This window comes from Anabrus simplex, chromosome 1 (assembly GCF_040414725.1).
Source record: "Anabrus simplex isolate iqAnaSimp1 chromosome 1, ASM4041472v1, whole genome shotgun sequence".
In the NCBI taxonomy this organism is placed as follows: domain Eukaryota; kingdom Metazoa; phylum Arthropoda; class Insecta; order Orthoptera; family Tettigoniidae; genus Anabrus; species Anabrus simplex.
In genome coordinates, this window is record NC_090265.1 from 1,557,148,919 (window position 1) to 1,557,166,888 (window position 17,970).

A 17,970-nucleotide genomic window follows, 5' to 3' on the forward strand; every position below is an offset into this window, starting at 1 on the left:
AAGATTTTAAAGTCGCGTACCAGTAATCAATGTTTGAGGCCAGCCCTGCGGTCTAACTTGCCTGCCTCTCACCCGGAGGGCCCGGGTTCGATTCCCGGTCAGGTCAGGCATTTTTACCTGCATAGGAGGGCTGGTTCCAGGTTCACTCATTCTACGATTACCTGTAATTGAGGACTTATTTAATGGCAATATGGCAACCCCGGTCTAGAGAGCCAGGAATAACGGCCGAGAGGATTCGTCACACTGACTGTGCGTCACCTCGTAATCTGCAGGCCTTCGGACTGAGCAGCAGTAGATTGGTAGGCAGAAGGCCCATTGGGGCTGTAGTTTGGTTTAGGGGTGTTTGTAAGATTATAAGTATACATATTTCATTTTTGTGATGTTTAGCCAAACTGCTGATGGTTCATTTGTTCCCAGATTTTCAGGTTTCCCGTGGTCTCTCCAGAAACGGAGAATCGAGGATCCACTGTACAGCCATGATTAATTTCTTTAAAGTCCACCTTCTACACCAATAGGCTTGTCCTTGAAAGCAAAATCGTTATGCCGGACTACTGAACCTGTCAGAATGGGGAAAGGTTGTACTACAGAGACTCTACTGTGTCTTTCAATACTGTTTCTTAAATATTTTAATTCTAGTGTACTACACAGTATTTCAGATATTATTATTATTATTATTATTATTATTATTATTATGTAATTCACTACGGACTGTAACAGTCATTGACGGGACAATCATTTTGCATTTGAATGATTAATTTTTTTCTTGAACACTCACGTTGTTTCTGAGATTCTGAAGCACGTAGGTGGACAAGGAGCTGGAGCTGTCAGTGGCTTGTTATGATGCAGGCCCCTTGTTTCCTGGCTCTCTGTGGGCCTTCACAGTACATTCTCCCCCCCACCCCCTTTTTTTCTTCCTTTGCATAATTGCTGGTCTTCATTTGATCTCTTCCTTCTGGTATAAAAACTAAGTATCAGGTTTATATATAAATAAAATAGACTACAAGCATTACCAGGATGATTTTCATAGCAATTCCCAATGGAGTTAGTTATCGGCTCTTGGACTTGAAACTTTTACATGACTGGCACTGATCTCTCTCTTACTTTTAACTCTACTGGTAAAAGGCATAGAACAAAAAACGTTTGTACATAATGTTCTAAATACACTTTGTGATGAGCTATTTTCCTTTAAGCCAAATGTAAAAGAGATGCAGCGACTTTTGTTTAAGGTCCCCTTTTGCAGAATTTTTTGAATGAATTATATCTTCTACTTGCCCTTATCCTAAACTTAAATGCCAACTTTCATGAAAATCCACCAATCCATTTTCCCGTGATACTGTAACAGACAAAATTTAAACTAACCCAGCATAGCTATTACCGATATCTGTCCTGTGTGGTGTAAAGACCAAGTACCCGGACTTAAATAACTGGCCAAAACCAAAATGAGCCTGGATGGCTTCAGAGACCCCAGAAAAGTCTGGGATAAGATGAAGAAAGAAGTATTTTTTTTTTTTTTTTTTTTTTTTTTTTCTCCTCTTGAAGTTTATGAAAAGTTCATGATAATAGATGTGATAAAAGATTCCTTGAGTGTGTCTACTTCAGCTTGGAATGTAGAATCCATATGAAAATCTGAATATGAAAAAGGTGAGAGGACTGGTCTAGCAATACACTGCTCTTTCTAGAAACAAGACTTATCGTATGTCTTCACAGTTAATTAATCTGTCATTTTACTTTGATCTGATAAAACTCAATACAAAATTTTACCTTCCTACAGAAATAATGAGCTGGAAAATAGGAATGCAAGAAAGAGTTTAGGCAGTATAAAAGGTACAACAATATCTAGTAATTTAACGTTGAACGCACAGCTACTACCAACTTGAGGGTCACCAAACCTTTGAATGTACTGTACTTCCAAGGTTTCCTAGCATGGCAAGGTTCTTTGCACAAGTTTTAGACACTGCTTTCACATATATACATGGACATTTTCTATTTCAGAGTTGTGACGATACTGAGAGTTCAGAAGAGACATCAATCATACCACCATCCGATAATTCTAACATAAAATGGCTGATTTTTAATGAGAAGTTGATGGTATAAAATAAAGACACTTCAGGAATCCTTTATCACATTTAAGATCAAGAGCTTCTCACAAACTTCAAAAGGAAAAAAAAAAAAAAAAAAAAATTCTTCAGCTTATCCCAGACATTTCTGGGGTCACTAGAGCCTCCCGGATCATTGGCTGTGGTTTTAAGACCGAATACTCCTGACTATGTGATTTTTCTGGTGAAAATTCTGACCTAGGATTGACTTAGGATTCGAATCACGGATGTCACAAACTTCAAGGCAAAAAAAAACCCACCCTCAAACAATATTGCATATAAGAGTACTGAAACTCTAAGGCAGCAGTGTGTCTAAAGTAAAATGTCAAGAATACAGCATCTAGGAATTCAATTGCTATAGTATATTTCATTAATGGAGAGTTTTTTCCAGATTTAGTAAGGGTCTATTTTAATACTGGTTTAACTTTTGTTTTCTCACAGATTTGATTTTAAAGGGAACTCTGTAAAAATGAGTGAATTCCTGAATTATCTGTGTTATTCAGATGATAACACAGTACCTATTTAAATATTTGTGATAACTCTGATTTTTCCATTTACCTGAAGTAGGTGAATATTTTCAAACTAGTAATTTCAACTGCCAATGTAGCCAATAAATGTACCACCATCACTTAACAGTACAATAATATTATAACTAATGACATATTAAACTAAAACAGCCTATATCTGATAGGTGTTTTATCACATTATAAGACTGATATACATTAAAAAAAAAAAAAAAAAAAAGCAGCTCTACAATAACATGTCAGCACAAAAAAAAAATCACATTACAGACCAATATAAGGTTCACAGAAAATATGTCAGCAGAGAGAGGGAAAAGAAACCACAGTCATCATGACAGAAGCAAAGCCACTGCAAAACAAAATAACGTTCCAGTCAAATTGAGGTCACTGTTGGTAAAAATATATTTAAGTGCTTCTTTTAATTATTTTGACATGTCTATTATATCACAATCAAGAGATAATAATTAAAAAACTAACATGGAGAATCCATAGCAGGGCTGAAAAAGCCCTCAATTACTGAGGATGAGTAATAAAACAAAACACTAAATTTTAGTGCATGTAACTGTTACGAACTCTAATCGCTTCGAGCACAGATATAGGTCTCCCTTTTTTTTACATAGTAAAACTGTGGAGTAAGTCAATGAATGTGGAGAATAGTTCACTTTTCTTAGGCCAAACTGAAGTGTTAAGTCACTGTAATTCCTGAAGCATAAATCCCACTGGTGCAAAAACTAGTAAAATACTTCACCTGTCTTCATTTTTGAACACCGAGTAAACTGTGATAATCAGTAAATTCTGCTTCCGCTGAAGAACATGCATCACAAAGCACTCTTATGTATTCTTGGAGTGTCTTCCTTTCACCAATAAAACTGCCTAGGAAAGATAACACTTACTCTTTTGGCTAAAGAAAAAATATTTCCTATAATACGGTTAATGAAGCCCATTTGCTGTCTATATAAGAATTCATACTTTGCTAGTAAAAGTATGCTGATAATTGTATCAAATGTTAACTTATCTTAGCACATCATAAGGAAGTGAGAATTACACATTCCAATATTACATTTATTCCCTTGAAGGTTTCTAAAAATAAGTGATGCACAGTTGTCAAAGCATTTATAAGTAGATGTATGCACATATTCATACTTACTAAGCTTCTGTAGAAAAACTAATTATTTTTCCTGAAGCATCTGCCTGCTTTCGGCAGCTCCTTACGCTCAACAGAGAATGAAAACGTACATAACTTCCTTGTATTAAACAAAAATATTAACTCAGCAGTCAAGCTCTGAAACTTAAGCATCATCTGTCAGTGATGTGAATTTCTCACAATAGATCTGCTAAAATGAACAAATGGGCTTCAATGTAAAGGTTAAAGTTGACCCAATGTATTTAGAAAGCTCCCCTCGAGAATGCTTCAATGATGCGTGGCACCTGACCATCAAAACCTGCCACATCTAACATTCCAGGATCTTCAGGGGAGGCTACAAAGAATTCAGGAACACTCAGTGCACATACCACCAACCTGTGAAGAAAGAAAGAGGATTCATTAGTTGCAATAACTAGTACTGATAGGCAAGATCATGAACAAATGTCATGAGAATGAGATTTATTTGTTCAAAGGCATGTGAAATCTAATCTTTGTTGCTCTTGCATGTAAGGTATATGCAATGTTTCGATGGAATTTATATACATGGAGTTTGACAAGTACTTTTGCATATTTATAATGAGGTGTGTATTTTTAATTCAATCAAGTTGAAGGGATAATTCTACATTTTGTATTTTGTGGCACATTGCACTCCACGCAAGTTCCTCAAGTCTTAAATTTGTAGCAGAGCTGAGAACTGAAAATGGGCCTAACGGATCTTTAAACTATGGTGCTGGATTTTTTTTTTGGTGTGCTAGTAGTTTAATGTTTCACAAACAAATCCAAGGTTTTTGGCAATGCAAAGCTAGAAAAGGGCTAGGATTGGGGAGGAAACAGAAACTAGGATGGTAAGCAATACATTTAAGGCTGTAGAAAGGTTGGGATTCCCCTTTACCAATTTATTTTTATAAATTAAACTTAATGTGGATGATGCAGTGACATCTTGCAAACCTCTCTCTATTGCCATCACAGGCAGTTTGAAACTTTCAATTTCAAAAATAAATTCTTCATTGTTAATGTTGGAAATGATATGGAAAGGAATGTGATAGTAGCAGGTGATCTCAATTTACCAAATGTCAATTGGGAAGGTAATGCGAACGACAGGAAGCATGACCAACAAATGGCAAATAAGTTAATATGGGAAGGGCACCTAATTGAGAAAGTGATGGAGCCAACTAGAGGGAAGAATATTTTGGCTGGGGTGCTGATAAAACCAGATGAGCTCTATACAGAAACCGAAGCAATAGATGGTATTAGTGATCACAAAGCCGTTTTTGTCGCAGTTAAAAATAAATGTGAAAGAAAGGAAGGTATTAAAATTAGGACTATTAGACAGTACCATATGGCCGATAAAACAGGCATGAGGGTTTTTTTAAAAAGTAACTATGATCGCTGGAAAATGGTAAATAAAAATGTAAACAGACTCTGGGATGGGTTTAAAGCAATAGTTGAGGAATGTGAAAATAGGTCTGTTCCTTTGAAGGTGGTAAGGATCCACTATATTATAACAGAGAAGTAAAAAGACTAAGGAGGTGCAGACTGGAAAGAAATAGAGTTAGAAATGGTTATGGAAGTAAGGAGAAATTGAAGGAACTTACTAGGAAATTTAATCTAGCAAAGAAGTCAGCTAAGGATAACATGATGGCAAGCATAACTGGTGGTCATACAAATTTTAGTGAAAAATGGAAGAGTATGTATAGGTATTTTGAGGCAGAAACAGGTTCAATGAAGGACATTCCAGGAATCATTAATGAACAAGGGGAGTGTGTATGCGAGGATCTTCAAAAGACAGAAGTATTCAGTCAGCAATATGTAGAGATTGTTTGTGAAATTAATAACTGGTTTGACAGAAGGCAGTTTGGATTTAGGAAAGGTTATTCAACTGAAGCTCAGCTTGTAGGATTTCAGCAAGATATAGCAGATATCCTGGATTCAGGAGGCCAAATGGACTGTATTGCGATTGACCTATCTAAGGCATTTGATAGGGTAGATCATGGAAGACTACTGGCAAAAATGAGTGCAACTGGACTAGAAAAATGTGTGACTGAATGGGTGGCTATATTTCTAGAAAATCGAACTCAGAGAATTAGAGTAGGCGAAGACTTACCTTAAATCACAATTCAGTTGTTGGATAAGTGAAGGGAGTAACGTGGATACACTTTGGGCTAAATTTAAAGGAATCATTTGAGAAGGAGAGAAGAGATGTGTACCTGTTAAGAAGGGTAAAATGACCTCAGACCCTGTTTATTATACAAGGGAAATAAGAAAATTAAAAAGAAAATGTAGAATAGTAAACAGGAAAATCAAAGAGGGTAGGGAGAGTAGAGAAACCAGAAAACAGCTAATGAGGGAACTGAATAGAGTGAAAAAGGAAGCAAAAGAGAAATATGTGAATGGCATACTTCAAGAGGCTAATGACCACAAAGGGAAATGGAAAAAGCTGTATTCATATATCAGGAATCAAAAAGGAAAAGGAATCCAAATTCCTACAATGGTGGGAGAAGGGGGTGAACACTATTTAACAGATACTGAGAAAGCAAACCTATTTAGTAGGGAATTCAGAGATTCAGTAGATGATTGTCAGGAGTTGGAAACCAAAACAGAAGATAGAGAGGGAGAGAGACAGAGGGAAACAAGAAGCTTCTCATTCACAAATGAAGATATTTTCAGAGAAATCCAACTGCTTCAGCAAGGAAAAGCAGCAGGAAGTGATCAAATTACTGGGGAGGTATTAAAGACAATGGGGTGGTACATAGTGCCTTATTTAAAATTTCTCTTTGACTATGTCATAATTAATAGTTAATACCAAAGGAATGGAAGGAATCTATAATAATACTAATTTATAAAGGAAAGGGTGATAAAAGGAAACCAGAGAACTACAGACCAATCAGCCTGACCAGTATAGTTTGTAAAATACTGGAGAGTTTAATATCAAAGTACATCAGAGGGATATGTGATGATAAAAATTGGTTCATGAGGAGCCAGTATGGATTTATAAAGAAATTTTCTTGTGAGGCACAACTGGTGGGATTTCAGTAGGACATATCAGATCAATTGGATTCAGGAGGTCAGTTAGACTGCATAGCCATAGATCTTTCCAAAGCCTTTGATAGAGTGGAACATGGAATATTATTAAAGAAATTGGAGGGAATAGGATTGGACGTAAGGGTTACACGTTGGATAAAAACATTTCTAAATTCAAGGGTTCAGAAAGTCAAAGTAGGAAATAATGTATCTCAGGAAGAGAAAGTTTGGAAGGGAACTGCAGAGGGTAGTATAATAGGTCCGTTACTTTTCTTAATATACGCAAATGATTTAGGGAACAATATAACATCAAAAATAAGATTTATGCAGATGACAATTGTTTATAGGGGAATAAACAACATTGAGGATTGTACAGAATTACAAAGGGACCTTGAAAGCATCCAACAATGGGTTGAAGAAAATAATATGAAGGTTAATGGAGGCAAATCAACTGTTACAAATTTTACAAACAGGAGCTTTAAAACGAATTTGAATATACTTTGGATGAGGTAGTTATCCCAAAAGATGGCAAGTGCAAATACTTATGTGTGAGATTTGAAAGTAATTTGCACTGGAAGGGTCATGTTGATGACATCGTTGGGAAAGCATACAGATCGTTACATGTCATAATGAGGCTACTTAAAGGATGCAATAAAGAATTAAAAGAAAAAAGTTACTTGACTATGGTTCGTCCATTATTGGAATATGCAAACAGTGTTTGGGATCTTCACCAAGAATACCTAATAAAAGAAATAGATAGTGTGCAGAGGAAAGCAGCAAGATTTATAACAGGGGATTTCAGGAGAAAGAGTAGTGTATCAGAAATGTTAAAGGAACTTGGGTGGGAAACTTTAAGTAAGAGAAATGAGAAAACTAGACTTAGAGGATTATATAGAGCCTATACAAGAGAAGAAGCATGGGGAGATATCCGTGAGAGGCTTCAGTTGGAAAATAATTGTATCGGCAGGACTGACCACAAATATAAAATTAGAAGGAATTTTAGCAGAAGCGATAGGGGTAAATTTTCATTCATTGGGAAGGGTGTGAAGGAGTGGAACAGTTTACCAGGGGTAGTGTTTGATCCTTTTCCAAAATCTGTACAGATATTCAAGAAGAGAATAAACAGCAACAGAGAAAATAAATAAAGTGTTAGAGGGCATTCGACCAGTACAGGTTATTGTAAATAAAAAAATGTGTGTGAATAAATTAATTCCATTCTCTGGTCTAAGGAGTTTGGACAGCCAAAGTAGGGGACTGCCTGTAGGGGTGAAGTACAGTGGGGACTTCGAGGGCCCTGGGACAGCTACGGTAGCTGTGAAGGCCCTTCAGGAACTCTGAAAAGTGGTGGCAAAAGGGGCTCTGGTTAAGACGCAGCAGGTCGATATGCTACTTAGGTTCCAGATCGGGTAAAAAAAAAAAAAAAAGTAAATAAGTAAATAAATGCAATGTAAATATTAATCTTATACCAGTTGTATAGTATCATTTGAAGTAATTCCACATACTGTATATCAGTTGACTATATTTGTAAGTAGTACAGGAGATAATATAAGTAGAATTTTGTAAACAATATAAATTTATTAAGGATGAGCTGTGTGTTTAATAGAAAACATTGTTAGCGTAAACTGTATAATATTGTATTATAGGAAAATTTTCTTCTCTTGTTAATTTAATATTTAGTGCTTGACAATAATGTATTTTAGTGTACCATTTGCCACCGAGGTAGACACCTCATTTGCAAATAAAGAGATTTTGATTTGAAGCTTTATCTGACCCTGTAATAATTAAGAGGGGAATTCCTCAAGGCAGTATTATTGGACCTTTATGCTTTCTTATGTATATCAATGATATGTGTAAAGAAGTGGAATCAGAGATAAGGCTGTTTGCAGATGTTATTCTGTAGAGAGTAATAAATAAGTTACAAGATTGTGAGCAGCTGCAGGGTGACCTCGATAGTGTTGTGAGATGGACGGTGGACAATGGTATGATGATAAACGGGGTTAAAAGTCAGGTTGTGAGTTTTACAAATAGGAAAAGTCCTCTCAGTTTTAATTACTGCGTTGATGGGGTGAAAGTTCCTTTTGGGGATCACTGTAAGTACCTAGGTGTTAATATAAGAAAAGACCTTCATTGGGGTAATCACATAAATATGATTGTTAATAAAGGGTACAGATCTCTGCACATGGTTATGAGGGTGTTTAGGGGTTGTAGTAAGGATGTAAAGGAGAGGGCATATAAGTCTCTGGTAAGACCCCAACTAGAGTATGGTTCCAGTGTATGGGACCCTCACCAGGATTACTTGATTCAAGAACTGGAAAAAATCCAAAGAAAAGCAGTTCGATTTATTCTGGGTGATTTCCGACAAAAGAGTAGCGTTACAAAAATGTTGCAAAGTTTGGGCTGGGAAGATCTGGGAGAAAGGAGATGAGCTGCTCGATTAAATGGTATGTTCCGAGCTGTCAGAGGGGAGATGGCGTGGAAGGACATCAGTAGACGAATAAGTTTGAGTGGTGTCTTTAAAAGTAGGAAAGATCACAATATGAAGATAAAGTTGGAATTCAAGAGGACAAATTGGGGCAAATATTCATTTATAGGAAGGGGAGTTAGGGATTGGAATAACTTACCAAGGGAAAGGTTCAATAATTTTCCAATATCTTTGCGATCATTTAAGAAAAGGCTAGGAAAACAACATATAGGGAATCTGCCACCTGGGCGACTGCCCTAAATGCAGATCAGTAGTGACTGATTGATTGATTGATTGAAGGTAGTGGCCATGGGCTTAATTACGGTAGAGCCCCAGCATTTGCCTGATGTGAAAATGGGAAACCACAGATAATCTTCAGGGCTGTCGATGTTGGTATTTAAACCCACCATCTCCCAAATGCAAGCTCACAGCTACAAGACCTTCAATGCATGGCCAACTCACTTGTTTGGGGGTGGACTGTTTAAATTCTAGATTCATATACATTCCATTTTCTTCCGACTTGGTATATTGCTGGGCATGAAAAACATACAAGTAGCTAACTATGAAAGTATGGAACAAGTATTGTGTATTGTGACAATGAAGGCTAGAGTGCAAAGGTGGGGGTGGGGGCAGTGAGGAGAGACAATGAGGATGGGCCAGCGGCGAGCAAAACAAGAGTGCTGGCAAACAGCTGGGGCTTACAATAAGGAAGCTCCTAAAAGAAAATGGAAGCTGATAAACAATGAAGAATACCGTATATCCAGAATGATCTGGAAGCAGAAACTACCAGAATCTTCTGTGAATCAGTGTTAAGTCAATTAGGAGGGAGTTTGAATAAAAAAGGTTTTGATTACATGCTGCGATGAACTAGGAGATGAACACAGTTCTGGAATGACACAGTGCTGTAAAAAGCTGTGTTGGAGAATGAGAGTTTGCTGCGCCAGTGTGCGAACTTGTAAACAATAGTTTAATAAATCTAGTGGATAGTAAAAACACACTACCTCCCTGTATAGTGATTTTTAGTTTTAAGAACCTTGATAACCTGCCACAGTATACAGGAAGAATTTTGAAGTGGACAAGAAATGAATGCAGTACACACAGAGAAGAGTCTGGGACATGAGTGAGGAGCATAATCAAATGTGTCTAAATTACATGGGAGGATTCAGGATGATAATAATAATAATAATAATAATAATAATAATAATAATAATAATAATAATAATAATAATAATAATAATAACAACAACGATAACAATGCACGCCTTAAAATATACGTATACATTTTGATGTGTGGTGTGGTGTGGTTTGTACTCTCTGTGGTTGTTTGGACTATTCTTCTTTGAGGGAACAGTTACCAGTGCAGTTTATCTCGATAAGCTGTAAACACCGTTTGCTTATCAATAACTTTAATAAATTGAGATATAAATCTGAAATTTGGTGAAGACATAGCTTTATGTTCAATTTATTGAAATCACTTGATGTGTTTGAAGTGGCCACCATCAGCAAACATAGTCAATGCCACCAGATAGTGCCATGAACAACATTCTGTAAAGTATCCAGTGGAATTGCTGCAAATAATTCAATACTTTTGCATACTGCAGCTAGTGTAGGTGCCTTTGCTTGATACACAATATAATTTATGGTCCCCCAGAGGTAGAGATCTAGAGGTAGTCGTTCAGGGAAAGTTTCATCAAGGTACTCTCTGGTATGTTAATGGTAGTGAGCTGGGGCACCATCTTGTTACAGATAAAACCCCTTATCTCCAAACAGAACTAGGACTACAAGTGAAATTGATGTCTGCAGCTTATCGAGATAATTTGGAATTTGTTAATGCACAGGTAGAGTACCTGTATCTATGATGTTCTTAAGTACACAAGGCCAGCGAAATTTGCCGACTATAACAAATTTAAGGCGATGATCTCCATATGCATTTGCACACAATAACGTCAAAAGTTTCACTCTGCTAAGCTTTTGACCTGGTACAGTGCCGTCATGCTTATAAACTTGCACGTTTTCAGGTAGTGAACGCGCCCGGTCTCATCGGCATAATATAGTTCTTTCTTGATTAGTGTGTCAAGTTGTGATCTAAATGGCTTATCACTAGCGTTATTGGCACTCAGCGCTTCACCAAACACTCTAGTTTACAATACCATGCCGGTTGCAGAAAAGATGGAGCCAGCCAATGCTAGCTTGAAATGTAATGTTCATATGCTCAGCAAGTCTCTCAGCTGTTGCCTGAAGCTCCGCACCACAAAATGCTCTACCACCAGACCGCTGCTGCACGTACAATATATGTACAGCATTTTCCAGATTTGTGTCACCAGACAACTTCAGTCATTTTCTACTGGAAACTGTTGTTTCAACACCACATTGCACAGCAAATGCCTTTAGTTATTCCTTGTTCTTATGTCCAAAACTGTTTGTTTTGTTTTACACATATTTGCCACAAAAGCACCGGACTAACTTTTCAATAAGTTTCTCCCCGCAACATTAAGAAATGCACTTTCTCTTGGTCAATGCCATCGTTATGCAGAAGCTCCGCTTGACTGAAGTACTTTTGCATACTCTTACATTTTTTACTAAAATTTGTACAACTGCCAAATTTTTTCCTTTGCTGACTTTTTTGCTCGATTCAATTTCCTAGCAAGTCCCTTCAATTTCTCCTTACTTCAACAACCATTTCTAACTATTTCTTTCAAACGTGCACTTCCTTCTTAATTTCTTTACTTCTCTGTTATAATATAGCATATATTTACCATTCCTTACTACTTTTGATAGTACATACCTGTTTTCACATTCGTCAACAAACCATCCCACAGACTGTTTACATTTTTGTTAAAAACTTTGTTTTTATGTTCCAGTAATTACTTTTGACAGTTTTCGGAGACGCCAAGGGGCCGGAATTTTGTCCCGCAGGAGTTCTTTTATGTGCCAGTAAATCTATTGAGATGAGGCTGACTTATCTGAGCACCTTCAAATACCATCGGACTGAGCCAGGATTCAACCTGCCAAATTGGGACCAACAGGCCACTGCCTTAACCGTCTGAGTCATTCAGCCTGGCTATCTTTTTATTTACCATTTTCCACCAATCATAATTACATTTTTTTAAAACTCCATCATGCTTGTCTTATCAACAGTGTGGTACTGCCTAATATTCTAACTTTTACAACCTTCCACTCTTTTGCATTTATTTTTAACTACAACAAAAACAGCTTTGTGATTACTTATACCACCCATCTCTTCAATTTCTCTATCAAGTTCATCTGCTTTTATCAGCACCACATTCAAAATATTTTCCTTTCTAGTTGGTTCCATCACTTCCTGATTCATCTGTCCTTAACTTATTTGCCATTTGTTGGTCATGCTTTCTGTCGTTTGCATTACCTTCCCAATTGATATTCGGTAAATTGAGATCACCTGCTACAATCACATTTCTTTCTGTGTCGTTTCCCACATATCTATGCAACCCTTACGAGGTCTGTACACTCAAAAAAACATCAAGTTGTCTATTATCTTTAGAGATGAGCCTTGCACACTGAATTTTATGTTTCTCATCTTTAACATTTTCATAGTTTACAAATTCTTCCTTCACCAGAATGAATCCCCCCCTCCTCCCATTCCTATTCTGTCTCTACGATAAAAATCCCAGTTTATGAGAAAATTTCTGCATCCATAATATCACTTTTTAGCTGTGATTCAACTCCTATTACAATATCTGCTAAATAGATCTATTAAATTATTTAATTCTATACCTTTCTTTACAATACTTCTACAGTACCGTTATCTGTACCGTTATCATCGCTCCCTAGCCTACCCCGTTTCCCTGACTATTCCTCCCTATAATCCTTCTAAAAACCTCCTAAATTACGTACCACCACGGTTCAAGTGCAGGCCATTTGAGCGCAGATCTTTATCTCCTACCCACCCATTAGGATCTACAAAATCTCACTGCCAGTTTCCCACATACCTTGTTCATAGTCTCATTTAAATACCTCATCACCTTCCAGTCAGTATCCCTACTACACAGTGTTCCACTTATAGTATTCATAACTTCCTTAAACTTCTCCCAAGCTGCATTAATCAGATCCCACATATCCCAACTAAGTTGGTACCTATACCTGTTGTACCTGCAGTAACTCCCCAATATCTGTCCTGAATTCTGCCCCTGAAAATATCCCTTTGCCCCCAATTTCCTTGCCCTTAAAACATTAGCACACCTGTCTTCTACAACTTTCCCCTTTCCTTCCCACCCGTCCTGTACACCTACCATAACCTGCACATTGTTTGAGGGGACCTACCTTCCTACCTGTCCTCCGTGACAATTATCTCCCTCAAACCCTCCAAGTCCTCCCTCATATTCCTTAATGCCCACTTATACCCCAGACCCTACACCTGCATTCCTTAGCCGTTCTTTACTCCTCTTTACAAAAAAGTAAAACTCAGCTTAATTAAAGGAACATATTCTGTGACAACGAAAGAAAATTAAAAGACAAAGGAAATACTATTGTCTAAAATATTACACAAAGAAATGCAATTTTCATTAATTTTTTTTGTTTGTTAATAAATTACCACAGTAAACTTGAAATATCCACCTAATATACAGGTTACCAAAGCAGATTTCACTTCTTATATACTCTTATTATGTTGTTCACTTCATTATTTAAGACTGAGTAACACCAAATTTCTCACTTTTAAAAGCATAAAATTTTCAAAAATAACACCCAAAAATCTTGCCTCTAAAGACATATTATAGGGCATCAGAAGCAAAAAATACATGGGAGAGTACTTACGAAAATACTGTGTGCAAAGTGAGAGAGTCCTATGGGTATGGGACGGATGGTAAATGTAAAAAAATGATCAGACTAGCATTTAAGAAGTTTGAATTGCATAGGAAAACTGGTACATCAAAGAATGTTCTGAAAGTTCATGAGATGATTTTGGGAAGTTTGATAAACTACTGTACCTGAAAAAGAAGACATATGGTAACATTATTATACCTGAAAAAGAAACAACTTAATTGAAGTAGAATCAAAATTAGTTTCATCAGACTGAAGAACTAAACAGTCATAAATTACTGGATACATTATGAATATATATGTGAAGAGTATTGATATGACAGTGTAAGGGAAATATTTATATCTACTAATCGAAGCACTGAGGAAGTATATTGTAAGTGATCAAGAAGTAATGATGATTGAAGTAATATAAGGAATTTCATGATTCAGCATGGGAAGTGATGTCAATGAGTTCCCTGATTTTTATGAAGTGCTTGCCTTTATGCTTTATGAATGTGAACAATTCAGCTTTAAGGAACCCAATAATGATGGAATCGTTTCAAATGATTCATGAAAAATGTGCATTTTCATAAGGGTGTTGCTTTAATGTGAAGTCAATTATTTAATAATGCCACCGCAAGTCCACATGTTATTTCTATATTTCTTCAGTCTTAACAGAAATAAATGGACATGTTATAAGTGGGTTACTGAAAAAAATTTTCATATAACAGAATGCTTCTATAAGATAAGAGTTGGACTTGAACAACATTCTATACATTTGAAAACAATTACATGTAAAACTTACTTGGCGTTGGGGATGTTGAGAGATGTACGATACTGCTTCAAGGCATCTATAGGTTTCACCTTGATACCTCGCAGGTGGTTATCTGTTACAATGATGAACACATCCACACTTTTCTTTGTCTTCTCTGCCCACTCTATAGGTGCTGCAAGATCCATCGTAGTGCTTGGGACCTGAGAAACAGATAAAACATATATATATTTTTTACAGTTTGCTTCACGTCGCACCGACACAGATAGGTCTTATGGCGATGATGAGATAGGAAAGGCCTAGGAGTGTGAAAATGGGAAACCATGGAAAACCATCTTCAGGGCTGCCGGCAGTGGGGTTCGAATCCACTATCTCCCGGATGCAAGCTCACAGCTGCGCGCCCCTAACTGCATGGCTAATTCGCCTGGTAAAATAAAATGGCGTATGGCTTTTAGTGCTGGGAGTGTCCGAGGACATGTTCAGCTCGCTAGGTGCAGGTCTTTTGATTTGACTCCCGTAGGCGACCTGCGCATCATGATGAGGATGAAATGATGAAGACGACGCATACACCCAGCCCCCCTGCCAGCAAAATTAACCAATGATAGTTAAAATTCCCGACCCTGCCGGGAATCGAACCCGGAACCCCTGTGACCAAAGGCCAGCATGCTAACCATTTAGCCATGGAGCTGGACACTCACCCGGTGATAAACATCTATGCTGGCAACTACTGTGAAGCAAATTTGAAACAACACACACTGCACTAAGTACAAATAAACCAAGTAATTATTCGCTTGTATGAAATTAGTAACTCGAGACAATTTCACTACTATGAAGCTCATCGTTTCTTAAAAACGGAGACCTCACACGTTACAAAAACCTGATTTTTCACGGGAGCGAGAAAACATAATAATCATGACTAATCATAGGTAATACATTTCATATTCATCAGTATTGAAGAGCAACATAGTGTAAAACAAAAGCTAAAGGTTTCCACCTATTCAATACTATTGGTAGTAACCTTAAAAATATTACATATATTTGTTGAAACTAGTTTCGGTCTTACCAGAGACCATCACCAGTCAAAATCAAAGTTAAGGCAAGACATGAATATAGATACAATTTATAAAGCAAGCATGAAATACAATGCAAGACAAGTAAAGATTTGAAAAACACTCATCACAATCACATGTCCTGTGAAAGCTCTCAGCTTTCCTCCAATTTGAAGAATGCACCTCACAGAAGACTAGGTGAAACACTAAAATACCAACACTTGAGGAAACTACTAGAACTCAGCTGAAACAAGTGTGAACAGAATGATGTTGATGGGAAAGTGCTGAGATGTTCATGTTTCCAACATGATTAAAATATAAAATAAAATAAAAATTTTAAAAAAATGCCTAAGGTGGGGCTGAGGGATGTGGAATGGTGAGCGATTGCTGGAGGGAAAGAAGGGGGTTTAGTGTACTTAATTTCTTTTTATTGAAAATAGGAATTAATAGATCAAAAAAAGGGATTTAAAAAATAGATATTTCATTATGGTTGAAATTGGGATTAAAGAATTGATCCAGGTGGATGAAACAATTCTCAAAGATAGTGAGCAGAAAGGCCTTATTAACCATTTTAAAGATTTTTAGATCTTGATCAATATTCGTGAATTTATGGTTTGAGTCGATCATATGTTTTCCCATAGCTGAAAATCGATTATATTGACATGAATTTACATGTTCTAAGTACCTCATGTCAAAGTTTCTATCTGTTTGTCCGACATAGGTGGATGGCCAGCTATTACATTTAAGCATATAAACACCTGATCTATAGAGTTATTATTATTATTATTATTATTATTATTATTATTATTAATAATAATAATAGAGTTTGTATTGTGTAGAATTGATGCATTATTACTGTCTGTTTTAAAAGATATTTTTATACCATGTTTTTTGAAAATGTTGGAAATCTGGTGCATCTGGATTATTAAAAGTGAAAGTGGAAAATAAGATTTTGTTAGTTTTTTTCACTCTAGAATCAGAAACTGAACATAAAATCAAGTTTTTAGACTTATGTAACTATCTCAAGATGCCAAATTTCCCTTAACTACAAAATTTATAGAGAACCTACACAAACCATAAACACCATTCATCAACACTCTTTACATCCACAAGTCCACAAACGTGCTGCATACTACAGCATGGTTCATCATGCTTTCAATATCCCAATGTCAAAAACAGATCTTATACATGAATTAAACACCATCAGATATATAGCGAAGGCTACTGATCGCCAACGTTCTGCGAGGACATGGCACATGAAGAAGAAGAATGGATATAATAAACATTTCACTGAAAGAATAATAAATAAATAAAGTCAGACATCGACTTTCCACTCCTCTCACTAGCTTTGTATATAATTATGTGCTTTGTAATAAATGTTCAACGGACTGACTGCAAATGGTAGCTTGGTCCTCACTTTTGATCTCCCACTGTTTTTGTTGTTGTAAATATGGAGTCTTCCAGCAGTATTTTGCGAGTATTTTATGTATATTTTGGTGTGTTGATGAGGTGCTCATGCACAGATGTTATTCAGAATATAGTTAGTTATTTTAGAATCAGTGGAGTTGTTGATGAACCTAGGTGGAGTTCCTACCTATTTAGTTGTTTTCAGAAGGTTAGTTAAGGCCTGAAGCAGATGTACCAGTACTCAGTTTTATGTACACACCCTGGGAGAGAGAATTATCATGCTTTATAATGAGAATGCCAAGAGAGAGAATACTAAAGAGAACATTCATGGATACAGAGACTGCAAAGAGGCCTAGGGGATGGCCAAGAATGAGATGGAGGAGCTCTGTTGTGGACTGTATTGCAAATAGAGGAGTCAATAGCAATAAAGTACTAGAAGAGGAGAAAGAATGTAGAAAAGGGAATGGATGAAGAAGGAAGAAAAGGATTTAAAAAAAAAGATAAATAGAAATAGCTGGCACAGCCCTTGGGATCAACAAGCACACAAGCCCCCCCCACTGAAGTCAAGGTCATGATGTCCCTTGAGGGACAATGGCGGTGAAGACGATGATTATAACTATGATGGTATAAACAGAGATGAATAATAGAAAAGGAATGTAAACACCAATGACACAAACATATTATTTCACTATTTAAGTGAAAAAAAAAAAAAATCAAGTTATG

General features: G+C 36.6%; 1 protein-coding gene across 3 annotated transcripts in view; it reads right to left on the minus strand.

The window, feature by feature from the left end:
• Positions 1-2,850: 2,850 nt before the first annotated feature.
• Positions 2,851-17,970, minus strand: part of LOC136880507 (RNA-binding protein Ro60) — a 193,697-nt gene continuing 178,577 nt past the window's right edge. For all 3 annotated transcript variants that reach the window (XM_067153306.2, XM_067153308.2, XM_067153307.2), the window contains exons 9-10: positions 14,825-14,994; positions 2,851-4,136 (exon numbers count right to left, since the gene is read on the minus strand). In XM_067153306.2, coding sequence (XP_067009407.2) covers positions 4,004-4,136; positions 14,825-14,994 — 303 coding nt within the window. In that variant the 3' untranslated portion in view covers positions 2,851-4,003. The remainder of the gene's footprint in view (positions 4,137-14,824; positions 14,995-17,970) is intronic.